The sequence below is a fragment of the Ahaetulla prasina genome, chromosome 3, assembly GCF_028640845.1.
Source record: "Ahaetulla prasina isolate Xishuangbanna chromosome 3, ASM2864084v1, whole genome shotgun sequence".
NCBI classification, from domain to species: Eukaryota; Metazoa; Chordata; class Lepidosauria; order Squamata; family Colubridae; genus Ahaetulla; species Ahaetulla prasina.
This window is the reverse complement of record NC_080541.1, coordinates 190,093,121-190,119,327: the sequence shown is the minus strand read 5'-3', so window position 1 is coordinate 190,119,327 and position 26,207 is coordinate 190,093,121. Positions and strand designations below refer to the sequence as shown.

The window sequence follows — 26,207 nt, the reverse complement described above, 5'->3', positions numbered from 1 at the left end:
GCCATCTAATCTAAAGAGCCCATCATCCAGCACTAGTCAGCCACTTGCCTGTTTTTGGTGTACTGTTGATTTCTTCCAGGTTATGGATGGTTGTCTTTACCATTGTCACTAGTCATCTGCCCCCAGCATCTTCTGTATAGCTTCTGCCTGATATATGGATCTCCTTCCTTTAACTGGACAGCTAGGATGAGCTTCATACTTTGGCTGACCTTGCTGGGAGTTTTAAACATGATGTATGTTCCTGCTTCTTCACTCATCCTTCCCAGGAACCCTACCCCAACTCCTACCACAATAAGACAACATAGCAGAATTTGAGATAGAACACAAGCCAGTACTGATATGTAATAAAAAAAAATCCTGAATTAACTATTTCATTGCCTGCCATGTAATAATTATTCTAACAAGGCAGCACCTATTTATGCTTGCACCTAGGAATGTGTAACTATTCCTAAACCATATCCTGTTTAGAATCTCCATAGATATTCTGTTTAGAGTTAGCCAAGAGCTTAGCTGAAAACTTTTCAGGCTTTTGTTCCTCTGGTCAAGTAGGAATGAACTCTTAAAATCTGGACCTTTTCTGAAACACTCCAGTGGACTTAATTCACTCTGGAATCAGTAAATTTTCAATATGTAAACGGCCTAAATGCGTCTTGGCTTCAATAGCCATCTTTTTTCTTTCTCCAAAATGCTAGTGATAATTCCTCCTTTCTGTTAGATCATGAGCCTGTTTTTATTTCTTGGTTTTAACCCATAAACTCCATTATGAATTGGAATTACTTTCAAGAACAACTCTATGTTGTAGCATCTGTCTCATCACTCCCAACGTTTTTTTTGATAATCTCTTAAATTTTATGAGGTGAAGGAGTCAGTTTTGCAGACATTACTTCTTAGTTGTAACTTCTAACTTACTACTTTCAGTACAGTATTGGCCTTCTAGAAGTTGGTAAAAAGGGACTACTGTAGTTCCAGAGGATATCTAAGAATGGCTATACATACATTTTATCCATCTATTTACATATATACCACAATCTCAAAAAAGCAGAAAGGCTTCATATGAAATATTTGAGCAAAGAAAGGAAATATAAAAATGCATTTTTATTATAAGAAAACGGTTTAGTACAAAATGTTATAAAAACCCTCTAGATATATCTATACCAAATTGCTGTACAATAGTTTAGGAAATGATATCTCTATCAATAACATTATTAAACCAAAATGACTGTTTAGATTGAGATTCCTCTCTCTGAACAAGTACTGTCCCATGTGTCTATACAAAATAAAGTGGGAAATCTTTTTAATTTAGTTTAATGACTCATTTCCTGGAATGAATTTCCATTCTTCTTATCGGAAATGATTGCAAGGAGTAATTTCTTTGTTTAGTTCTCATAGACTGGCTTTGAATTTTGTTATGTCCAAAGATTTTCACACTGCATATCTTCAGCCACTTAATACACAGCCTTTCAACTACTTTTGTTTTTTCTTAGGCTGTATTGAGATGATCTTCACTGATTCCAAAGAATCTGGAATTATATTCTGAAGGATCAAAACTGGCAGATAGACCATGGAAATCAAGGCTAGCTGAATACAAGGAAGGATCCATCATATCAGCAACTTTTAAAACTCTGCTTGTGCTGGAGCCCCTGTAATTTCTTGCTTTTGCCACTTTTATGCTACCTTGTGGGCTTCTGATGAACACTTTTGGGTGTTGAGCTTGATAGATGTTTTCCAGATAAGACACTGTCTGAGCCCATAGTTCCCAATGTGAAGCTATTATTCAAGGTTTCATCAAGCCTGCGAGTCTCTGATTCCAAAACATTTGCATCAGGTTTCCTAGCCACAACAGCTAAAGAGTTTACAAGCTCTTGATGCAAATCTGAAAGCTCTTGATTTGTTTTAGTACAGTTGATGATATAATTCTGCTTCTGCTTCCGTTCCAGTGATAGCTGTGATTGTAGAACAAAAACCTAAAACAAGAACAAATGACATCAAGGACTAATGAATTATTTCTCTCTGAAGAACCTAATTTCTAGTTTTCAATTCAAGGAACTGTATCTTATGTAAAGTAAAACTGTTAGATTTATTATTTAACATATCTAAGCCATGGTGGTGCAGTGGTTAGAATGGAGTACTGCAGCCTAACTCACTGCTCATTCCAGGATTCTCACTGGCTCAAGGTTGACTGAGCCGTTCATCCTTCTGAGGTCGATAAAATGAGGACCCAGATTGTTGGGGGCAATATGCTGACTCTAAACTGCTCAGAGGGTACAGTATAACACTATGAAGCAGTATGTAAGTCTAAGTGCTATTGCAATATCTAATATTACCAATAAATTCTGAGATGTTATGTGATCACTAAAAATCAATGAGTTGATGGTGCATTTTTATAACATTTTTATATTTTTATAACAATGCATTGTGCATTTAAAACAGTCCGCACTCAAGAGCAAAAATTGAATTATTCAAATGACGCGGATAAAAATATTTTGAATTTTTTTAAAAAAAAAATATAGTACAAAATGATTTTGAGGACAAAATGTTCCAAACTGTTCTGTTTTGTTGTTGCCAAAAGGATTCTCTACTTTAAACTGTCCTTTAAGATAATTGCTTACAAAAACTATTGTGAATCTTTGAAAATGCAGTTACTAAAGTGGTGCAACTCTCCAACAATGGAAGATAAGAAAACCAGTTCTAAGAGACCTAGGTTCCAATTATAAAATGCACACCTGTTTTCGTAACTCTTCCAGTTGCTTTTGGAGAACCTGGGTTTCTTTCTAGAGAGAAAAGAGAGAGAAAATGCAGTCAAATGCTTACCTTCAAGAAGTCTATTATTTAGGAAAAGAAAACTATTTATACATCTTAGATTTTCTCTCATTTATTCAGGTTTAACCCAACAATTACAAACTTTAGTTTAAATATAAAGGTAAAGGTTTCCCTTGTCCAATCGTTTCCAAGTCTCGGGGGCAGTGCTCATATCCATTTCTTAGCTGAGGGAGCCAGCTTTGTCCAAAGATGTTTCTGTGGTCATGTGGCCAGCACACACCAAGGTGCACAGAATGCTGTTACCTTCCCACCAAAGCGGTATCTATCTACTTGCCTTTGCATACGTTCATACTGCTAGTTGGGCAAGAGCTGGGGCAAGTAATGGAAGTTCACCCTGTCGTGTGATGCTCGGGTCTCAAACCCGGGAGGTCAGCTTTTCAGATGACAAGCTCAGTATCTTTAACTGCTGAGCCATGGTGCCCCCTAGTTAAATATAATGGGAAGGGAAGGGAAGGAAATAGTGGATGATTTTAAGTGCAACTTCTGATAATAAAATATGCACGTTCTTCATAGCATGGATCCAGGATATCTGAGGAACTGTCTCACCCCAATGGGACTAGCCTACCCCACCCATGCTGGCAGAAGGGGTATGTGTCAGATCCCATCATCAAAGACTTTGGGATGGCAGGGTCCAGACAAACAACTTTTCAGCTGTGGCTCCTGGAGAACATTGTGCTCCCGAAGGTGAGATCTGCATCTTCCTTTTTGGCTTTCCGAAAGAGCTTGAAGATATAGCCCTGTCAACTGACCTGTGACCCCAATAACAGCATATCCTTCTGTAGGTGGCCAATGGATTAGATAAAACCCCACTTTGCTTCCTTCCTCTTCACTTTGCTCCTTTCCTCTTCATCTTGGTCAATTTAATTTTAACTATTTTAAATCTAAGATATCTTGTTTATTGTTTTATGTAGCATCTTTATTTAATGATTGCAGACTGCCTTTGGTGACATGGGTGGCATAAACGTTTTATATATATTTATGTTCAAACCTTTGAAATGGAGAGAATCTTTTGTGACCCAGAGTCAGCATGTGAATATTCAAAACTTAGAGAAAAGTCTCCATGACTCCTTTTCAGTTTCCTTCGTTCATGTTCTACCTGCAGTTGATAAGAGAAATTAAAATGTTATCCTAAATTAGGTAAAACTGGCTAATAACTGACTGCTGATACTGAGCAGATCACTGAACTTGGCAAAGAATACCAAGCACAAAACAATGAATTGTGAATAGCCCTAAATTTCTGAAAATAGGTAATGTGTATAAGAATATTCAGAACATCCAGATTTAGCCAGTTTTGTTCCATATAGTATTAACTTTGTGAAATCTCAAGCATCCTCCTCTTTTCACTTTGTATTCAAGATGGACAGTAATTAATATGTACATGTATTTATTTGCTAGGGTATAGATATCTACATACGTATGTATATAGCGCAGAGGTGGGTTTCAGCAGGTTCTGACCAGTTCTAGAGAACCGGTAGCCGAAGTTTTGAGTAGTTTGGAGAACCAGTAGTAAAAATTCTGACTGGACCTGCCCCATCTATTCTATGCCTCCTGAGTCCCAGCTGATTGGAAGGAAATGGGGATTTTGTAGTAACCTTCCCCTGCCACGCTCACCAAGCCATACCCACAGAACTGGTAGTAAAAAGTTTGAAACCCACCACTGATATAGCATATCTATATGTGTGTGTTATGTAGATGTACATTTCTGAGACCAGGCAACAGAATTTCATTTTTAATGTGTGCCAGAGTGCCCACAGAAAAAAATGACAATAAAGATTATCTTAATCTTAATATTAACCATCCAATGAAATCAATAAAACAAAATGACTCAGGAAGTCAGAAAAAAGCAAACAGGTTTTATTTTATTAATTACACTGTGAGATAAGTTTGTGAACCCTTTATAATACTGCAGTACTGTGACCTATAGAGAAGCAGAGCTTTATTTAAATCCTATTAATAGATAAAAAGATTCTGGTTAAACAAATATCTCTGAAAACAGCATGTTTACTGAATATATAAAGCAGATTGTTGGAGAATTTATATGAAGCTTTAGATTTAAAAACAGATGCCCCCTCTTTCAACCAAGTGTATATTGTGCCTAATGATATCTTTCATACATTGGCTTGGAGTTATTTTGGCCCATTCCTTTTTGATTCACTGATATACTGAAAATAATGCAATATTCAATAATATTGTTCATTGAACAATATTTGCAATATTTATTGAACAATTATTTAATATTGAACACAGTAAAAGTTGACTCACTGTATTCAATAAAAACATGACACACTGCATTATCTTACACATTTGTTCTTCAGTCAGAAGCTCTTTAATGAGAGAGTTTAGATTAATTTGATCACATTATAGGACAAAGGACTACTTTACCCAATCACTGTATAATGAGGGCTAACATGATTACAGTGTACTGAAAAATAATGCTGACCTTGGTTATTTTACCTTTACAGACAAGCTTACCTCTTGCAATGCATCTCTCAATTGAGCATTGTGCTTCTCTAAACCATGTTTATCATTCTCCAGCCTGGCCACAGCTTGCTGCAAAAGTTGTAAACGCCTATACAAGAGTCGTTTTTCAGCCGTCCATGTCAGCTGTCCCTCTTTTTTCAAAGCCTGCATGACACAGAAATGATGCAATACAAAATAAGAATATAAAGGTCATAAACAAAGAATATAAAGAATATAAACAAAAAACAAATAGGAAGCAGTCTGACAGCCATTCACAAATGAGGGCAATTTTGTCCCATGACTTTTTTCTGAAGAAACCTTAATATGTTGCTATTGTACATTTCAGAATCTTAAGCAATTAACTGCTTAAGGTAGAGATGTCAGCTGCATCAGTTCCTATAGGAGTAACTGTTAATCATTTGCAATAAAATCAATGAAGACTGATCTTAAAAATTTGCTAATTTATTAGTACATAATATGACTGATAGAATAGGAAGCAAAAAGGCATATAGAATTATAATAAAGTTATACTTTAAGGTGCGAAAAAACCCTGATGAAAATTCAAAAATATCTTGCTCTTCTATATGATGCATTGCCATCTCACATGTTTCATATCTGTTCTTTTATCTCACCTTTCCGTCCTCATTATGCTGAACCCCTGGTATATCATTTTCACTGCATAGCAGATCAGAAACTCCCACCAGAGTTTCAATAATAAACCTTGCCTCCTTCAGAGTTTTGAAAGCTGTATCCAATTGTTCCTATAAAAAAAAATACTCTTTGCTTATTTAATTAAGTACATAGTTGTGCAAAATGTTTTGTTACAAAAAGAACAGATCCTGGAATATGTCATTTACAGTGCCCCAAAGTACCTTGACATCAAGAAAAAGCATTTCAAAGTTAAAATGGCACATTTCAATATCAATTCATATCCAGAAGAGTCTTGTTTCGAATCAGGATGTTCCATGGCAGAATACTGGATATGACAAACAGTATGCTAATATTTGAATCCACACTCAAACTCCTCAAAGATTATAGCTATGTTATTAGAGAGCTCATATGAAGCAAATGTAAATGATATAGTATTTTAGCAACATCTAACTCACAGGCTCTTGGTTTTTCTCCTTGTCTCTCCTTTATTATTTATATCTTAAAGTCCAAGAAAATTTCATTTTAAACCACTTTCCCTTTAAAAATATAAACAGTGCATCTCTAAAGAGAAAAGAATGATAAGATATAGTTTATAAAATATAATTTTACTGTTCACATGCTTTATAAAATATGCTGAATCTGCAACAGTTTGCATGCATTTTAAGATAAAATGCTTACCTGGAGATGAAACCTATCAATATCCCTTTCTGAAAACATGCTCTGTGTAACAGCCATTTCTTCCTTTAAAATTCTCAGAGCCTCTTCACTTCGGGCAAGGGTCAGATCCAACTTCTGGGCCTTCTGCTTCCATTCTATCTCACCACTTTCTGTCTGTTTTAGAACAGCTGTCATATGATTCAATTCCTGTCTGTTTATCATTTTCTCATTTTCCAAATGTTCAATCTTTTCCTTCTGCCATTGCAAGCACTGGTCTTTTTCCTTAATAACCTTGTTTTTAACTAGTTCTTCTTCCTTCCACATAAAAATTTTCTCAATACAATTATGGAAATTGTATTCTTCGTTATCATGCAATCTCAGAGCTGAGATTATTTGCTTTATCTGATCACTGTAGGTTAGTAAGTCCCTCCCTTTATCTTTGAGTCTCTCTTCCAGTTGCTCAATTTTTCCTTTTTGCAATTTAATCTCATCGTCTTTCTTCTGTATAAGCTGGAGATGCTCCTGCTGCTCTTCAGACTCATCTTTCATTGGTTTTTGATGTCTCTCATCTTGATAATTTATCTCTTTGTTCTGTTGGTCAAGCAATTTATCTCGCTCTCTGGGGTGTCTTTCGTGTTCTTGCTCATTTTTGTGTTGATATTGCAAAAGATCTTCCTTACTTTTTTGCTCCCGCTGTGTGGCTTCTACTTTAGTCTGGTATTTACTAATTCGTTCTGCTTGCTTGAGCAGCTCTTCTTTCTCTGCATTCAACTGATTAATCCTATCCAGATCCTGCTGTAGACTTAAAACAGTATGCTGTACTTCCTCTTTCTGTTTTGAGAGTTCCTTGATATGCTTTAGCAAGGATTTTGTTTCCTTTTCTTTGTCATGAAGGGAAGATCTAGTAAGATGCAGTTTATCTAAGATAAATTTTGTCTGTCCCTCCTGTTGTTGAACTTGCTGGAGATTCTTCTCCTTTAAATATTTGATCTGCAATTCTCCATTTTTTAAAGCTTGTTTTGCTTGCTGAACTTCTGCTTGCAATCCTTTTATTAGCCCTACATTCTCTTCTGTATTCCTTTCATGTTGCTCTTTCAGGGACTCAATTTCTTCTTGTTGCCTCCTGAAGAATATTTTGAGTTGTTCCAGCATATCAAAAGTAGTTTCCTTTAATTTTTGCTTTTTCAATTGGTTTATTTGTTCATCTGGAAACTCTGCATTACCATCTCTCTCTTTTAGCGCTCCTGAGCTGTACTGGATATCTTCAAGTAAAACTCTTATTTGGCTTTTCGATTCTTCTTCATGCTTCCTTTGGAACTCCAATTCTCTGTTCTTTTCCTCCAAAGTTGCCTGTGTCTTTGCTTTATGTTCATGAAAAGCCATTCTTTCTATTTCCATTTCTTCTTTCATTTCTTTCATTTGATTTTCTTGTGCCTTGAGTTCTTGTTCTCTTTGAGTCAAAGTCAATGTCATCTGCTTCTGCTTCTCAGAAAGCTCACTGAGATGCTCTTCCTTCTGTGCTTCAAGCCGTTGAAAAATTGATATCTGTTCCCTCTGGGATTCTATTTCCCGTTCTTTGTCCTTAATAATGGCTTTCATGTGTTCTAGGCTCGTACAAAGAGCTTTCTCACGCTTTTCCCCTTGTTCTTCCCATTCTTGAAGTAGCTGTTTTTGAGATGCAAGTTCCCAACCTTTTTCATTCATCTTTATTTTCAGGTCATCTAGATCTTTCAGCAAAGCTCCAATTTGTGCTGATTCATTATGTTCTATAATCTGAATTTTCTCCTCTTTGATGTTAGCTTCCTTGATTTTTTCCTCCAGATTCAGAGATAGGCTTTCAATGATCGTTTTTTGGCCTTCTGATAACTCTTGTAGTTTTTGAAGCTTTTCTTGTTGGGATTTCAAAGTCTGAACAGTCTCTTCTAGATCTAGATTTAATTTTTTGAGATCGGCCTTTTGCATCTTATCTTGCATTGTCATTTCTTCAATTTGCATTTTTTGGGAGTCAATTTCTTTGCTTCTGTTTTCTAGATTTTTAGTGAGATGCTCTAAGGCAGCTTTTTGCATTTCTTTGTGAGTCTCTAAATCCCTAATCTGCTGTAGCTGGTCTTTTATTTCTTCATTTCTCTTTTCTAAAGTAACATTGAGCTGATCCACAGTTTCCTGAAGTGTTCTTCCTACCTCTACCTCTTTCTGCAAAGCCACCAATCTCTTTTGATGAGTCTCGATTTCCTCATGTTTATTTCTGAGAGTGGAGAGAGCTGTTTGAAGCTCTTGCTCCAGGGACTCATTCATCTTTTCCAGGGCACTTGCTCGATGTTCTGAAGCTTTGACTGATTCCCGAAGAAGCCCCAACTCCCGTGTGAGCTTTTCTTTGGTCATTTGTAATGTGCCCCGTTCATTCTGAAATGCAAAAAGAATTATTTTCTTCTTGCTCATTATTCCATAGCTACATTCATTCAAATGTAAATCTTGCACAAAAAATGCTTGTCATTTTTTAAAAATGAAATGTTTGCTAAAATATATCACTTCCAAACATACATAAATTATCTATTCAAAATATTCACTAGAAGGCAGCCAGTACCTGGAGAAAATCTTTAAATTACGGTTAAGCATGTGAATCAAGTAATTCTGTTAGATGATTCCTAAAATCCTATTAATAATTCAGAATTTGAGTAATAACTTTTTATGTCCATTAAATAAAACTTTATTTTTTCCCATAACAATTTAACTCTCTTAAAGATTTAATTGTGACATATTTTTAATTTATCACTATTCCATCCCTGAATTAATACAAGAGTACAAGCTAGAAGCAGAAAACATGGACCAGAAAATGGTTACTGCTCTAATCACTACAGTCTGTATTAGAAAGTATGTGCTTCTGCAAAAGTGCAAAAGCTGTAAAAGAAACTTAGAAGAGAAAGACAGGCACAACAGACAATAAGAAACAAGTATTTACATGCCATCTATCCCATTATAAAATCAGAACATCAAAAAAAAAAAAAATAGCAGTAACTCCCTTAGAAAAAATAATGTTTACAACAATTTATCAAATTTTAAGCAGCTGAACCTACAAAATGTCTGGTATCCTTACCACCAAGCCTTTCCTTTGTGTCTCTGTGTTTTCAAGTTTTGTTTCCAAACTGGTCACCTTTTCACGTAGACTCACATTCTCTTCTTTGAAAGCAATGACCTCTAACTTTAAAGCAGACTCTAGGGAGCTGCGTCTGCCTTCAACTACACATTTTTCTATAATGAAAGTAAATAAATAAATAAATAACTCTCTATCCACTCATTATAATAGTGCCTTGTCTAAAAACAAAGTAATTTGGAGATACTTTAGACGATGCTAGTAACTAATTTACTATTCAAAATAATATTGGTATATCAATATTTATATTGATATACTGACCATCAATTGTGTTGTAAATGTAAATGTTGTACCTTGATGAAGTATCTCTTCTTTTATGTACACTGAGAGCATATGCACGAAGACAAATTCCTTGTGTGTCCAATCAAACTTGGCCAATAAAAAATTCTATTCTATTCTATTCTATTTTAAAATATCAATGCATTTCAGCATGAAATATCAAGGAACAAGAATAGAAAGCATCTATAAACAATTTCTAGGAAAAAATAGCTCCAGAATGAAATACTGATTCGTTATTGAAACCATTGTTAAGAATTGATTTTCTCAAAAGTCATCAGAGAAGATGGTTTGAATCTCCTATACCTGATGGAGTCTCTGTCCTTCTGATATTATACCCAGTATTGCTTTATAAAGGGAATGTTTTTGTTACTAAGCTTGACATAACAATAATGAAAAGAGCTTGCTTTGCCAAGATTTTCTGTAGCTCTCAACTCTTGTTTAGGGAAACGATCACATCTTTGCATTATCACAGTTTGCGTTACCTTCTTCGCACTGGTTCAGCCACTTTTGCAGCTCTTCGGCTTTGGCATTAATGCGTATCCTTTCTGTTTCCTTCTCACTAAGTTCTTGTTTCAACTTCTCAGAATTCTTCCTTGCTTCATCCTGCCACAAAAACCCACCCCAACACATGATTTGGTACGCCTGGATAGGGAGAGCTTTATAAAAATATTTTTTAAACAAATAGAAATTTTCTTGCAGCAAATTATACATTACATTGCACAAACTATAGATTACACTTTCCTGGAAAACACTGTGTGTTGCAAACTATACATTACAACTCTACATTAAATTTGTATCTTCCCTCTTCATTCTGCCTGTTTATAAACTCTTCCATATCGTTGTCTGTCACATCTTTGACCTTTTTTATAATCTTCAAAAGTACAATTCTAAATGGGATAGAAGTAATGGAAAATACCTAATCTGAGTGTCCCAAAGCAACTGGCAATTTGGACTTCCTTGGATTTTCCTTGAAAATGTTTCGCTTCTCATCCAAGAAGCTCTTCAGTATTATAATACACAAGAATTTGTGTACAGGTAGTCCTCAACTTAGAATCGTTCATTTAGTTCAAAGTTACAACAGCACTGAAAAAGTTACTTATGACCATTTTTCATAGTTATGTCCTTTCCAGCATCCCCATGATCAAGCTTGGCAAATGGTTCATATTTATGACTGTTGCTGTGTCCCAAGATCATATGATCACATTTGCAACCTTCTGACAAGCAAAGTCAATGAAGAACCAGATTCACTTAACAACTGGGTTACTAACTTATCAACTGCAGTGATTCACTTAACAACTGAGGAAAAAAGTTCATAAAAAGGCAAAAATCACCGTGATCACGAGGGGGGAGATTCACTCAACCAACTTGCAACCTTCCTATTGACACTGCTTGTGGGAAGCTGGCAGGAAAGGTTGGAAATCAGAATCCCATGACAACAGGACATTGTAATAATCATATAAATCAGGGGTGAAATCTAAAAATTTTCCCTACCGGTTCTGTGGGTGTGGCTTAATTGGTGGGCGTGGCTTGGTTGTCAGATGAATGGGTGGGCATGGCCAATAACAATAAATAATAAAAATAATAAATAAGGTATACAAAACAGTAAGAGGTACCAAAAACCAACTTTCACACTTTAGACACACACAATACAACACATCTGACTCACACACAATGTAAAAGCAACTGCACTTCACCCAAAGTGGCCCCTGAAACAAGCAGGAACCTCACACTTTCACACTTTACACACACACAACACAACTGACACACACACACACAATGCCACATACAGCTTTGAGAGATTTTGTGTGTTTGTGTAGTTAGAGTGAAACACTACAGAAACACACCAAATCTCAGAAAGCTGCACAAATATTTTATTTTATTATTTTTATTTATTTTTTTAGTTCAGGGGTCTCCAACCTTAGTAACTTAATTTGTGGACTTAAACTCAGCAAAGCAGGAAGTCAAAGCAGGCTTTTTTTTTTCCTTCAGTAGCTGAAGAAAAGAATGCCGTTGCAGCCGGACAGGAGCAATAATTATAAGTAAGTGAGGAGGGGGAACTGGTTGGGCATGGGTGGGGGCTCTTCTAAGTGGGGGCTGTTAAAAAGTGAGTTTAAAAGCCTGTGAGGATCAGGAAACTTCTCTGAGATCGCCAGAGGAGGCTTTTAAAACCTCTTTTTTTTCCCCCCCTTCAGCTGAAGAGGGTTTTTTTAAAAAAAACTTTTAAAAGGTTTTGATGATCTCTGCTCAGCCCCGCGATCATCAGAGGTTGTTTTTTTTACTTTTAAAGGCATGTTTCGGCTGAAGAAAAACTGCTTTTAAAGGTTTTGATGATCTCTGCTCAGCCCCGCGATCATCAGAGGTTGTTTTTTTTACTTTTAAAGGCATGTTTCGGCTGAAGAAAAACTGCTTTTAAAAGTAAAAAAAAAACACTTCTGCTGATGGTGCAGCTCAGCAGAGGCAGGGGGGGCGGGACCAAGGATTTTTGCTATCGGTCCTCTGAACCAGCAGCTGCCATCACTATCTAATCGAGAGAGCCGGTGCGAACCGGGAGCATTTCACCCCTGATATAAATCATTGTCAAGCACCCAGAACACAAACATGGGGTTATGGGATGACCAGACTTTTGAGGACCTGTCATAGCTACCACTCATACAACACTGTCATGACTTTGAATGGTTGCTGAACAAGTAGTCATTAACCAAGAACTACCTGAACTCCTGGCTATACCTTTAATTGTATATTAATTTTACCCATGTTTCCCCGAAAATAAGTCCAGGTCCTATTGGGGCCCCAAAATAAACACTAGGGTGTATTTTATTTATTTATTTATTTTATTTATTAATTAAACTTTTATACCGCCCTTCTCCCGAAGGACTCAGGGGGTGTCTTAATTTTTTTCCCATGTATGGGAGGCCCACTTCTTCTGCTTGCTCATGGTGGAGTAGAAGGCTGCATAGCGTGCCAGTGCTGCTGCCATGAGATGGGGAGATGGAGCTGCCCCACGCGCCACACACCAGCTTACCTCAGGGCCTCTGCAACCATGCCACCCACGCCTCGACACCTGCTTTGTCTCACAGCAGCGGCTCTAGCAGATCCCAGGTGGCCACTGGCCCATTTCTGCTTTCTCACAGCGGCAATGGAGGAGGCCGAGTGATACAGCAGTGCCACAGCCATGAGGTAAGGTAGGTGTGTGTGGAGCTGCCCCATGCACCCCCCCCACCGGCTTACTCAGGGCCCCCGCAGCCAGGCCATCCATGCCCCGATATCTGCCTCACCTCACAGCCTTGGCACTGGCACATCATTCAGCCTCCTGTTCCATTGCGGCTTTGAGCAAGCAGAAGTGAGCCAGCAGCCATGTGGGCTCCTGCTGCATATGGGTGCCAGTGCTGCCACCGCGAGACAGGTATCGGGGCGTGTGTGGCCTGGCTGTGGGGGCCCAAGGTAAGCCAGCGTGGACAGAATGGGTGGGTAGCCGGCTGCATAAGGCTCTTAAGTAAAGCATATTTTCAGGGAAGGGCTTATATTAGGCATGTAAAAAACATGCTAGGACTTATTTTCAGGATAGGTCTGAAACAGGGTGCTTCCATGTTTTTCAATTCTTAAGTAATTATAAATAACCTATCAGTATAGTAAAAAGGCATTCATTATATTATATAAGTTTATATATATTTGCTGAGCTACTCAAATACAAGGCCATGATATGTCTTGACAATTGTCAAGATTTATACAGCACTTAACAAGATAGAATATAAATGAACTTCCTAAATGTTTTTTAATTTTAATTTTACTCCTTAGATTTTTAAAATATCTATTTTGATTATCAATATCCATTGAGAGACTTCTATGTGTTTTTAACATAATAATATAAGGAAAATCACTGGACAGACATGAATACAGGATTATCTAGTCCATGAGTCTGTTCCTCGGTGGCCACTGAGATGCCCATGGGAAACTGACCAGCACATGTTTTCTGCAGGAATTATTTATATATGTTCTTCATTCAAGAAAAAGATCTAAAGAATATTGTGCTGGATAACATGCAGCTATCACAATAACTTTATAAAAGTTTTATTACGTTTCATTTAAAATGCCTCGAAGTAACCCAAAGAATGATGACACATTCATAAACCAAAAAGGAAGTTACCAGTTGAAGGTGAGCCCGCCAGAGATCTTGCCGCAAGTCTTGAAGTGCTTCTGCTACTCTCTCCGCTGTAAGTTCTGTGGAACTGTCCTTAGGTTGAGACAAAGCCAGTTCTTTCACATTATCCTGTTCTGAAGAAATAAACCTGTTTGGTAACTACACTTTCAGGTTAGAGTTATTAATTAGAAAGAAAGGGGAAATCTAGATAAAATTCTAAAAGTCAAATCTATTGTAATAGATCTGAAACTGACATGGGTCTTTCTATCTACAGCTTCTTAGAATGTGAAATATTGCTTTCACCAACCAGCTAGCTTCCAAATGTGTCAGAGCAACTTTTCCACAGAATTTTCAGTCAAATGGGCACTGGTGATTGTCAAACATTATTTGTATTACCAATAAAAGAGGATATATGTAGCTCAGGGTTGAACTGGGGAATCCTTGGTGCTCTCTGAGTTTGGTTGTTTTATTGCAGATGTTTTTATTACTGGCTAGGTAACATCTCCAGTGCACTGTGTACTAAGGGCTCCGCATTATTTGTATTGCCCTTGTTACCTGTAACATCCATTTGGCCTGCATTTCATATAAACTAATAATTTTAATGCCTTAGTGCTTCACAGCCAATGAACAAAATATCAAATGTAGTTTGTAACCAGATCTTGCCTTATTTATTTATTTTATCACAGGCAGTAATTCAGAACCCAAAACTTATACTCTACAATCCCAACCTTGCTTTTCTGATTTTACTTACTCAGTTTAAAAAGTTATAAACAACCATTTACACAAATAGACCTTGTGTGATGAATAATAATACAGTAACACTATACAGTACAAACATAATATAAAAGTCATATTTAAATTCTTAATCCTATATTTCACAACAGACAGTACAAATGAAGCATCTCTGTTTGACATATTAAAACAGCTGCGTGTTTGCTGAGGAAAAAAAATGAAGTATCTGTGGATACCCATGCAGACAGGGATTGCCAGAAACTATTTCAGAAGCAGCTGCATAGGTCTGCAGAAAAAAATGGAGGTTTTAATTATTCAAAGATAATTGCCCTGTTTATATTCCCATGTGTTGTGAAGCACTTCTTTTGAAGGATTTGCATATCCCTAATAAACACAATTTAAAATATGTAGCCAAAAAAAATGCTTTGAGCTGGAGTTAAGGTCACTATTATTAAAAAAAATTCAAAAGCCAATATCATTCATTTTGATTGTTGTTCCAAATAGGTCTCAGGTAATGATCAAAACTGACATTAAGAATTACAGTTATTTTTCCTTCTATAAAAATTGTGCCATTCTAATTCTCAGCTCTAGGAAGAAGGCAAAGGCAAGCCACTTCTGAAATCTTGCCAAGTGAACTACAGGTAGTCACCAAGAGCCAACACTGACTTGAAGGGGCACACATACACACAAATATTGAAATGCCACACATACTATTTTTACAATGAGGACATATTTCCCAGAAATGAACCAGATTTTTTTAATACTTGGACTCTTTAGGCTAGCTCCAGCAACCTTCAATTCTTACTTCTATTCTATTCCAAACAGCATTTTTTTTTAAAAAAAAGTCAAGTTCTACCTTGAATATCCCATATAGCCAATAGTTTGACATGAATTATGTAAGTTTATAAAGGTTATTGATTAGCAACTTATACTACTGGTATAAAAATAAGCATCACGTTTTCTCTCTACTTTCTGAGACTGTCACTATATTTTAATTAATAAACTGAATTATAAAGATTAGCTACAATTTATCTAAAAAGACATTGGTAAATACATACACACACACCCTCAAATATAGTTCTGTTACATTAGAATTCTGACTGTGATACTTGATTAAAAATGACATAATGCTCACTCACTTGCTCCTTAGATTTACCTCTATTAAGGAATGGTGAACTCCAACTGCTTTGGTCTCCTTGCCCTCTAAGTTTTGGCTCAGGACTGTTACACAGCATGTAATGAAGTACCGATTGTAGCTTTATCAGCTGAGCTTGGGCCTCCCAATGAACCGAACAAACACGCTGACATTCAGATGCCAGTGCCTCTGCCCTACTCTCTGTGCTACATAGGCTTAAGCGTAACTGGGACACTTCGGCCTCCAGCTTTTGTATAGTGTCTTTGGCATGTTGCTGATTTGCATGGGAAACTTCCAGATCTTGAGTTAGCTGTTCCTCACGAGCTATCAAAGTTGCCTCCTTCTGTACCATCATCTGCTTGAGTGATTCCATCTATGGGGAAAACAATAAAACTTGGACATAGGAACAAGGATAACTCTAAGGTAAGTAAATACCTCCTAGACAAAAGACAAACTGGGAAAAGTTAATTAAACAGACAAAAGAATAAGCTTTGTATATTATTACAAATATAGTTTTCAATTTACAATGGCAGTTGGGACCTGAATTTCCATCACTAAGGGATGCAGTTGTAAAGTGTGATTACATTGCTTAGTGACACCAGTGCTTGCAGTCCTGGTTGCTGCTTTTAATTGAATCCCATAGTCATTAGGTGAGGCAATTTCCTGCTGACTTCCAACTATCAAAGTCAGTGGGGGGGAGGGGGGGAGGAGGGGGACAGCAGGAAATTGCAAGAGCCACTCTTCCAGGCAGATAACAGGCTGCTGCCAGGTGGGGTAAACAGTGAGAGTGGATGGGTGGGGGAAAGTCATGAAGGATGAGAGGTGCCATGTAAATCAGGAAGATATGAGAGGATGTACAAATTTGTGAGGGGATCATGAGAGGTACCGCACTGTGGGGGAGGGTATACAGTGGTATGAGGGAGTGCACTGAGGAGCATAGGCAGGATGTGTGTGAGGGGTGCATGTGGGTTAAGAAGACTGCACAAGGGAGTGTGGGAGAAGCACTGTATGATCCAGGGAAGATGCACAGAGGTACATAAGAAGTGTCAGAAAGGATATGTGAAAACGCACAAGTGGCTAACGGGATTTGAGTGTAGAGAGGCTGGGTGTGTGCAGATGGAGGAAACTTACCCCAGTGACTAGTGATCTTCTCTGTTGGCTTCCCCTTTGGCTTTCTGGGGAGACCAGCATTGAAGATTGCAAATATTGATCATATGAGCATGGAGTAGTTGGCAACCAGTCCTAAGTACAAGCAAGTTTCCAAGCATCCAGATTACGATCACATGGCCACAGGGGTACTGGGCCCAGAACTCTGAGAACCATTTGTAACCATCATTCATTCAGTCCAATATAACTTTGAAGGGTTGCTGTATTCAAATTAAAGACTAGCTGTAGGGCATTACATATTACTATATCAGTTTTATGCAAGTAAAGGAAAAATTAAGCTAGGTTATTCCAAACAATGCAAGAAAGAGGCCAATGTATCAGAAAAAATAAAACACTGAAATCAGGTTTTATTCTAAAAATACTACTGTACATCGATAAGATGCTGGCAATAAAGAGAAAAATAAAAAGGAATTGTTGTGGATGATACCTGGCTAATGAATTCTGGCACTTCTTGTTTGTGCTCAGCAAGCATCTTTTCTGCTTGGTGTAGGGCACTATTCAATTTGGTGATTTCATCCTGATGAGCATTGTCCCTCTCTTGAAGTTTCTTGAGTCTGAACTCCTTCTCCTCCAATGAGAGAATCAAGCTAGAAAAAAAGCAAGTTTTCAGTTGTAGGATAACCATATTTAAGTACAAAAACCCAATTTGCTTTCCCTTAGATGCTATCAATATCTAAGTTTTAGTTCTTTTATGGTACAGAGTTATAAATTATGATGTAAAGGCAAAATTTCAGTATATATGCCAGAAAATAATAATTACACAAAAATGTGTCAAGCACAGTGCGCATCTGTAAAAGAAGATACCAATACAAAAATTATTCATGTCACATAATTGGGAGAATATATGAGATTAAACTACCAAGAAATCATCTCTCTTAATGTAAACAATGTAATATAGAAACAAGGAAGATCATACCAGCATTAACAGATAGAGATGCATGAAATTATATTGCAATCATATGACAGCAACATTCCTGACAGGATACTACAATAATTAGTCAGACAATGCAAACTATAAAAACTAAGCTTTAAGACCTATAAAAGGCTGCTGATTTTTAAATATAAAATTACAAAACACTCTTTTGGAATAAACAATCAAGGACTATCCTGTCTTTTTCTAAGAGAAGTTTTCACCAAGTACATTCTAAAAAAAACACAATCATTTAATATTTATAGGGAATCAGCAAAAAGGAATTCTCTTTGAGATCATTATTTTCCACTTAGGATTTTTTGTAGTTTGTGCTTACCTAGCTCGGTCGTGCTCCAGAGTTTGCAATGTTGCCTTAAGCTCCAAATTCTGGTTTTGTTCTTTCTTCATACATGTATCCTTATTTTCCATTTCTTCTTGCTTGTTATGAAGAAGGGCCTGAAATTCTGCATTCTGATATTCAACTTTTTCTTTCCAATTCTGTAACTCGGAACAGCGTTTTTGTGCCTCTTCCCAATGGCTCTGAAGCAGGGCACTTTCGTGTTCTGCCTCCTCCTGCTGCCTTTGAAGTACAGCTTTCAGTCTGGCATTCTTAAGTTCCACCTCCTCTTTCTGTTGCTGCAGATTTCTGTTCTGAAGCTCTGTGTCCCTTTTCTGATTCTGCAGCAGTTTGATTTGAGATTTTGCCTCTTCCCATTGCCTCTGGAGCTCAGAATTCTGAAGCTCCGCTTTTTCCCACTGACTCTGCTTTCTTTCCAAGGCTTGAACAGTGGTCTGATGGTGCTCGACCTCTTCCTGCTTTCTTAGTAGCTTGCTGTTTAGGTGTTTTTCAGTCTCCCACTGACTTTGCAGCATAGCTGTCAGTTCTATGTTTCTTTGTTCCAACTCTTCCTTCTGTCTCTGCCACTTAATGTTCTGCTGTATGACCTCCTCTTTCTGTCTTCTTTCTGTTTCCAGCACCTTTTGTAGTTGTGACACTTCAAGTTCCTTCAGTTCAGACAATTCTTGCTTTTCTCTTAAATGCTGCTGAGCCTCTTGGTTAAACAGTTTACAAGAATCTTTTGCAGCCAGCAGTTGGAACTCCAACTCTTGTATCTTAAAGGAGAGAATAAAATAGTGAAGAGGCAGAACATGTAACTTCCACAAATGTCAACACAATGGTACGGTATACTACACACAAAGTGTAAAGATGGCACATTATGGCTCACCATAAATGAAGAGATAATGCTGCAGGTTTAAACATCTCAAGATAAACTAATTCAATATCAGCCAGAGCTTTTTAAAGATTTCAATCTTGGTCTGATCGTAATAGAAATGGTACCAATGCGATGGGAATTACACCATTAGGAGATAGGAAAAAAATAAATTTGGCAGAAGGGAAGTTAGATACCAGAATCAGTCTTATTATATAATCCAAAATATCTGGCTTTTCTTAAAATAATATATATTTCTTATAGAAATATTTTGATTTTTTTTATTTGTACAGCTTTCCATAATGTTTTGGAAAAGTTGACAAAGCTCAGTTTTAGCCCACACTCATAGATTCTCATTACAGTTTCAGAAAGGCTGCATATTAAGTAACCCAAGTCAAGAATAAGTTAAAGTAAAATCACCTGATTTTGTAAACTGTTTTGCTGATTAAGTAGAAGATTTATTTCTTCTTTGAGAGATTTTATTTCCTGCTTTTGCTTTATTTTCAATGTTTTCATTGTATTTGTGCTATCTTTCAGCTTAGCTTCCAGAAGTTGTACATTACTCTGCCAATAAGTAAGAATTGGGATTTAATATTTCAAACCATATCTGTGCATATCTAGGTTTAGTTCTATAACACCACCTTTCCTTTAATAAGTTTCTACATACTTATAAAATCTAGGCGTATATATCATTCCCTGGTTTTATGAGTAATAATGGCTATATATGGAAAGCAATTAAATTTAATTATGGTTTTTTTAAATTTTCTGCTCTATTCAAGTACACCATCAAAATTTGGCTGGACAACAGTGGTAGATTTGTAAAAGGAAACTGTTCAACCAAGAACTACACTGAGCTAGATTGCACATCTTGCAAAACCCCAAAATAAAAAGGGCCCCCATTTTTTTCTCATCACTTGCAACTAGTCGACCCAACCACTTCAATCAACCAGCAGAGGCACCCATTTCCAGGAAGTTAGGGGATCAGCCCTATGAAATTATTCATTTATTTCGAACTTCTGGATCTGGAAGAAGTTTGAAGTAAAGCTTTTCAAGAGGGCTTTTGGAGTTTAATATCATGTATTGTTTTGAGAGTTTTATACTGTATCTCTAGGATATTTTGGTGTTTTTTATTATTGTGAGTGGACAAAAGACATTTTATGATTGTGGCAAGATAAAAATATGATAAATATGATAAATAAATATGCAGTTGGTCTACCAACAATTTTGCTAGTAAAATGTACTATAAGCTTTGATACAGTTGGTTGTGAATAGCATCCTTTCATCATTTCAAAACCTAGAACTGAACAAAGTTATTATTTAAAAAACATCTGTTGGACAGTATTATGTTAATGCTGTGGTGGCAGAGAAAGATATTATCTTTGCCACATGATAGACCATAGATTGGTTTTAAGTCATGTGCACCAAGATGTTCCCTGACTCTTTCTCAGCATCTACCTTCTTTTGCTAATGTTTGTGGATTCCGGTAGTCAGCAGATGTCTTCCTTGGTATCCATCAAATTCTTTCCCCATCACAAACTGGAAGACAGCATGCTAACTTATATACCATCTTAATTCACACACAAAAAATGCCCCCCCATCCGACCCTACAGCCATATTAAAAAAAAAAAAAGGCTAGGGCAGAGGTGTCAAACTTGCGTCGTCACATGACGTATCATGACTTTTTTCCCCTTTGCTAAAACAGTGGTGGGGGTGGCCAACACATGACGCATCCAGCCCGCGAGCCACAGGTTTGATACCCTTGAGCTAGAGCTATACAGAATATCATGGAAGCTAGAGGATGTAAGATGAAGCCTTTTGATAAACTGATGTTTGCAACGCTAAACTCATCATGATAGCCACTTCCTAGGGCAATAATTGTGCAACATAATCTGCAACATGCTTCAAAAATTCCAAATATATCCACCAGCCTGAACAGGGTTGCTAACCCTCACTTATATAACCTCTAGGAACCTGAGCTCTATACAGTAAGGAAGACAAATGAGGGTATTTTATCATGTGAAAGAGTAGTTTTTGAGCTGGATTCTTGGAAGGTTTCACAGTATTTTTCACTAATCTACTTATTCTTACCTGTTCCCTCTTTTCAAGCTTTTTCATCTCCTGATGAAGATACTCCAGCTGCTGAGAAGTATTAGCAAGTTTTTCATTTGTTTGGAAGATTTCCTCTCGTAACAGTTTCTTTTCATTCTCTTTTTCTAGAAGAGCCTATACAGAGATTACATAGATATATATATCTGGATTCATTAAATACACGAGCATTTTAAAACTAGAAGTATCACAATAGAAATTAACAGTTCATAATAACCTGAAGCCAGGCTGCATAATTAGACTTGAATAAAGCATGAGCATTTCAGGCCTTCTCAAAAGACTTGTTTCCCAAGATTTCTAATCTAAATGCAATTTGTTAAATATGAAATGCCAGAAATATCTACTGTATTTGTTTTAACAATTTATATCCACTCTAAAATTCAATTTAGCACCTAAAAAGAATCAAATCATGCTGAACATTTTCCATAAAATATAGTGTTTTCTTATATATCACCATGAGGCCCATCTCTCCTTTGTTCTATTTGAAAACAAATTGCATTTAGTCACTGTAAACTGCTAAATCAATGCTGGAACAGAATTTCAGGAAAGAAAATGAAATTACACACATAGCACCTTAAGAAGATAAACATACAAGATTATCTTATGTCTTTCCACTATATCTTCACACCAAACTTGAGAAATAGAAAGAAGTGCCAGAAAGCAAGTGACTTTTTTTGGAGATGCATCTCTAGAACGTCAGCTTCATGTACCTTTCCCCAGAATTTGACCCAGAAGAACTATACATAAATGATCTCTGTGACCATATCTCAAATTATTGTGTTCTCTTTGCTGACAATGTCGAACTATTTAACACCACCAACAATACTACTGCCCTTCAAAAAGACCTTGCCTTTGTATCCGATTGGTTTAAAACTTGCCAACTCCAAATCTCAACCAGCAAATGCTCAGTCTTACATATTGGAAAAAAGAACCCAAACACTAACTACAAGCTTGATGGACATTACCTTACAGATGACCCCCACCCTCTTAAAGACCTTGGAGTTTTCATATCAAATGATCTAAGTGCCAAAGCCCACTGCAACTACATAGCAAAAAAGACTCTAAGAGTTGTAAACCTAATTTTGCGTAGCTTCTTTTCCAAAAACTCTACACTACTAACCAGACCATACAAAACATTTGCTAGACCTATTCTTGAATACAGCTCACTTGTCTGGAACCCATACCACATCTCTGACATTAATACAATTGAACGAGTCCAGAAATATTTTACAAGAAGAGTTCTCCGCTCCTCTGTAAACAACAAAATACCTTATACCACCAGACTTGAAATCCTGGGATTAGAAAACTTAGAACTCCGCCGACTCCGACAAGACCAGAATCATCTATTGTAATGTCCTTCCTGTTAAAGACTACTTCAGCTTCAATCACAATAATACAAGAGCAAACAATAGATTCAAACTTAATGTTAACCGCTTCAATCTTGATTGCAGAAAATATGACTTTTGTAACAGAGTTGTTACTGCTTGGAACACACTATCTGACTCTGTGGTCTCTTCTCAAACTCCCAAAAGCTTTAACCAAAAACTGTCTACCATTGACCTCACCCCATTCCTAAGAGGACTATAAGGGACCTACATAAGAGCACAAAAGTGCCTACCGTTCCTGTCCTATTGTTTCCTTTCATTATATGTACACTCATATGTTGTATAATTGTTTCATGCTTATGCTTATATATACTGTTGTGACAAAATTTAAAAAAAAAAGTAACTCAAGGAAAGGATGTTTTTTCTTTCAGTCCCCCATTTGATGATTTGTCTCTGGTTTGTTCTCCCCATAGAAAAAATTACTTTCTTGTTGAAATATTTTCTTGAAATACTTCTTCCTTTTTGTTCCTGTTGGAATAGCGTCCTGCCCTCTTCTTTTCTTCCCCTGCTGTCCATCCCCAACCATCTGGTCATAGAAAGCTCAGAGGTGGAAGCTTTCAAAAAGTTGATGTAATTTCTTAACAAGTTTTGTCTTTTTGGATCTTAAACATCTATTCTCTACGTTCTCTTAGTGCATCTGGTTATACTTATAAATATGTGTTTTCTTAAGTATAGGCCCAGTGGTTCCAACTACTATAGAATTACTTCCAAATGTTAATGAAAGAAGAAAGACAGCCTAAAGAACTCTATAAAGACAATAGAAAGAAAACCCCAGTGATTGCATTATATGTCTCTATTTCTTCTTCTAAATGTTTCAGATACTTCCTTTAGTAGAGGGTACAAGTGAGATGCTCCTAAATACCACTTATACATTACTGAAGTATTAGAAGACATTCAGAATTTTAGCACCTGCTGACCACAAGGATAATAGAAATTTCTTTTATATTCCTTCTTTATTGTCTTTTATTATTTTGTTTGGGAGACTAACAATTTAACTGAACATCCTGGTTTTGTTACATAAGCTTTCTGGCTAATTCTCAGAAAGGATGCAGCTAGTCAGAAATACTGTGTTTCCCCGAAAATAAGACCCTGTCTTATATTTTTTTGAACCCTGAAATAAGCACTTGGCCTTATTACCCTGCGTTCAAAACCCTGATTGGGCTTATTATCAGGGGATGTCTTATTTTGGGGGAAACAAGATAGGTTTTCACTTAGTCAGTGTGAATGAAGCTTTTATACTAAAATTACAAATAGCAGTTTCAACAATGTATGCTCAAATTAGATTCCCAGATATTAATCAGAGATAAGTGTGTTTTAGCAATGCACGGCATGAAACGGACTATAAGTACTCAAAAATCAATTTTAAGTTGTTTTTAAAAACCCAGGAGACCAAAGTCAGCACAGAAGATATATAAAATGTGAAAGTCTTAAATATGCTTAAAAATTAACACAAGCAAGAGAGTATCTCTTTAACATCTTGAATTGTTATCACTCCATATTCTGCATAATGGCAATTCTATTTTGATCACTACAACTTTTTCAACATCCTCATCTCAAGAGTTCTTATTACCTAAAGGAATGATAGACACCTAACATGGGCAGGCCTATGTATGAATGGTATGTGTATAAATAACAGCCAACTGGAAGATATGCAGTTGTAATTTTTTAAATATCTAAAGCAATAAAAAAGAGGAATAAGTAGCAATAATCTTCCACATTAGTATATCAGAGTCATAAATAATATAATAAAAGAGAAAAACAAAGGGGCTGAAGCAAAAGCTTCCAGATATGTAGATTCTCAACAATTACCAAACTGGCAAGAGAATTTTGAGGAATGAAGTCTAAACTCCTAATGGTGTTCAGTGTGGAGAAGGAAGTTCTAATACAAGCCATACTACCTCTTGTTTTGCATTTTCAGCTTTAATGAGCTCATCCTCCATATGGGTTTGAATTTCAGTGATCTTCTGCTGCAGTTCCAACAGCTTCCTTTCATAGACACTTTCAATCTCTTCTTTCTCCGTGACAACATGTTCCAATTCTATTTGGTGACGTTCACGTTCATTTCTCTAGAAAAACATCAGGCAAATATCTAATCAATACATAAAGAAAAAAGAATGATTTCTTCTTTAACCACTAAAGTAAAGGCTCTGCCTTTAAGCAAAGATTTGAAATGAGTTTACTAAAGACAAGATACTATGCCTTAATGTCATAGAATAACCAAAAAAAGAACTGACCACAAAAAGAGCACATAGGTTGAGGTAAAACAGAACATCTGGAGAAAAGAAAAAAATTGTTGTATAATAGTGTATAATATAATAGTGTGAGGTATACAATCATATGAGAAACAGAACCAATGACAGAGTAACTTTATAAATGCTTGCCAGCTTCTGAGAGAGTATGTCCATTTCTTCTTTATGTTCAGTGTTGCAGTGGCTGAGGGTTTCTTGGTACTTCTGCTCTATCTGTGATAGCTGCTGTGCTTTTTCTTCTTTCTCTTGTTCAACTTTTGATTTTGCAGCTTCCAGTTCAGCCTTAAGGCATTTCACTTCTCCTGAAATAATAAGCAAAGAAGAAATTGAATTTCTACTTAATCTCATTTCCCATTAACCAAGGAAAATATAAGTATTCTACTGTATCATGAAAATTCCAACTATTTCTCACCTTGTATCACTTCTTTGGCCTGGCTAATTGTCTGAATTTTCATTTCCAGTTGATCTCGGGTAACTTCTAGTTGAGATAATTGCTGTTGAGCCTGGAAGAAATTTGATTCCAAAAGATCTTTTCCTGACCTACAAGAATCAGACATAAAATTGGCATTTAGTCTTTGCCTCTTTCTTTTACTGTTATATAACGTGGTATAATAATGTAACTGCGATGTATTTCTTAAGTTGCTTTCTGCAAGGGCAGACCTATCTCTAATGCAAGACCTTTGTGTTATGAAATATGAAGATTTTTTCAGAATCCAGATAGTTATTTATTCAAATCATCTTCATCCAACACTTTCTTACCTAAATTTTGATACCTGCTCTGTAAGAGTCAGTCTGTCTCTCTCAACAACTTTTAGTCGTACTTCCAAAGCAGTTTTTTCACGCATTAGTGATTCCTTTTCTCTAGAAGCCTTGGACAGTATTTCCCGTGTATGAATTAGCTCTTGATTTGCTTGTTCCAGACTAGTATGATATGTTTCATTCTGATGATGTATCTACAAGAATAAAAAAAATGTTTAGTATAAAATAGTCTCAATAGATACCATAGTAAAATAGGAAATATTCATTATTTCATGATTTGTTTACTTATATGTATAAAAATTTGTATACTACCCACCAGGATAAATCAATAAAACAAATACTAAAATCTACTATATCTTTAAATTTAAACTGTATTATGTACTTTTATTTAAAGAAC

General features: G+C 36.4%; 1 protein-coding gene across 2 annotated transcripts in view; it reads right to left on the bottom strand.

The window, feature by feature from the left end:
• Positions 1-1,088: 1,088 nt before the first annotated feature.
• The window catches only part of CEP250 (centrosomal protein 250), a 41,366-nt gene continuing 16,247 nt past the window's right edge, over positions 1,089-26,207 (bottom strand). For both annotated transcript variants that reach the window (XM_058177451.1, XM_058177449.1), the window contains 18 exons: positions 25,811-26,004; positions 25,464-25,591; positions 25,184-25,353; positions 24,701-24,868; positions 21,400-21,534; positions 19,732-19,875; positions 18,438-19,213; positions 17,618-17,777; positions 16,045-16,396; positions 14,163-14,290; positions 10,501-10,621; positions 9,683-9,837; positions 6,610-8,991; positions 5,913-6,041; positions 5,293-5,445; positions 3,809-3,916; positions 2,724-2,771; positions 1,089-1,964 (listed from right to left, as the gene is read on the bottom strand). In XM_058177451.1, coding sequence (XP_058033434.1) covers positions 1,671-1,964; positions 2,724-2,771; positions 3,809-3,916; positions 5,293-5,445; positions 5,913-6,041; positions 6,610-8,991; positions 9,683-9,837; positions 10,501-10,621; positions 14,163-14,290; positions 16,045-16,396; positions 17,618-17,777; positions 18,438-19,213; positions 19,732-19,875; positions 21,400-21,534; positions 24,701-24,868; positions 25,184-25,353; positions 25,464-25,591; positions 25,811-26,004 — 5,745 coding nt within the window. In that variant the 3' untranslated portion in view covers positions 1,089-1,670. The remainder of the gene's footprint in view (positions 1,965-2,723; positions 2,772-3,808; positions 3,917-5,292; positions 5,446-5,912; positions 6,042-6,609; positions 8,992-9,682; positions 9,838-10,500; positions 10,622-14,162; positions 14,291-16,044; positions 16,397-17,617; positions 17,778-18,437; positions 19,214-19,731; positions 19,876-21,399; positions 21,535-24,700; positions 24,869-25,183; positions 25,354-25,463; positions 25,592-25,810; positions 26,005-26,207) is intronic.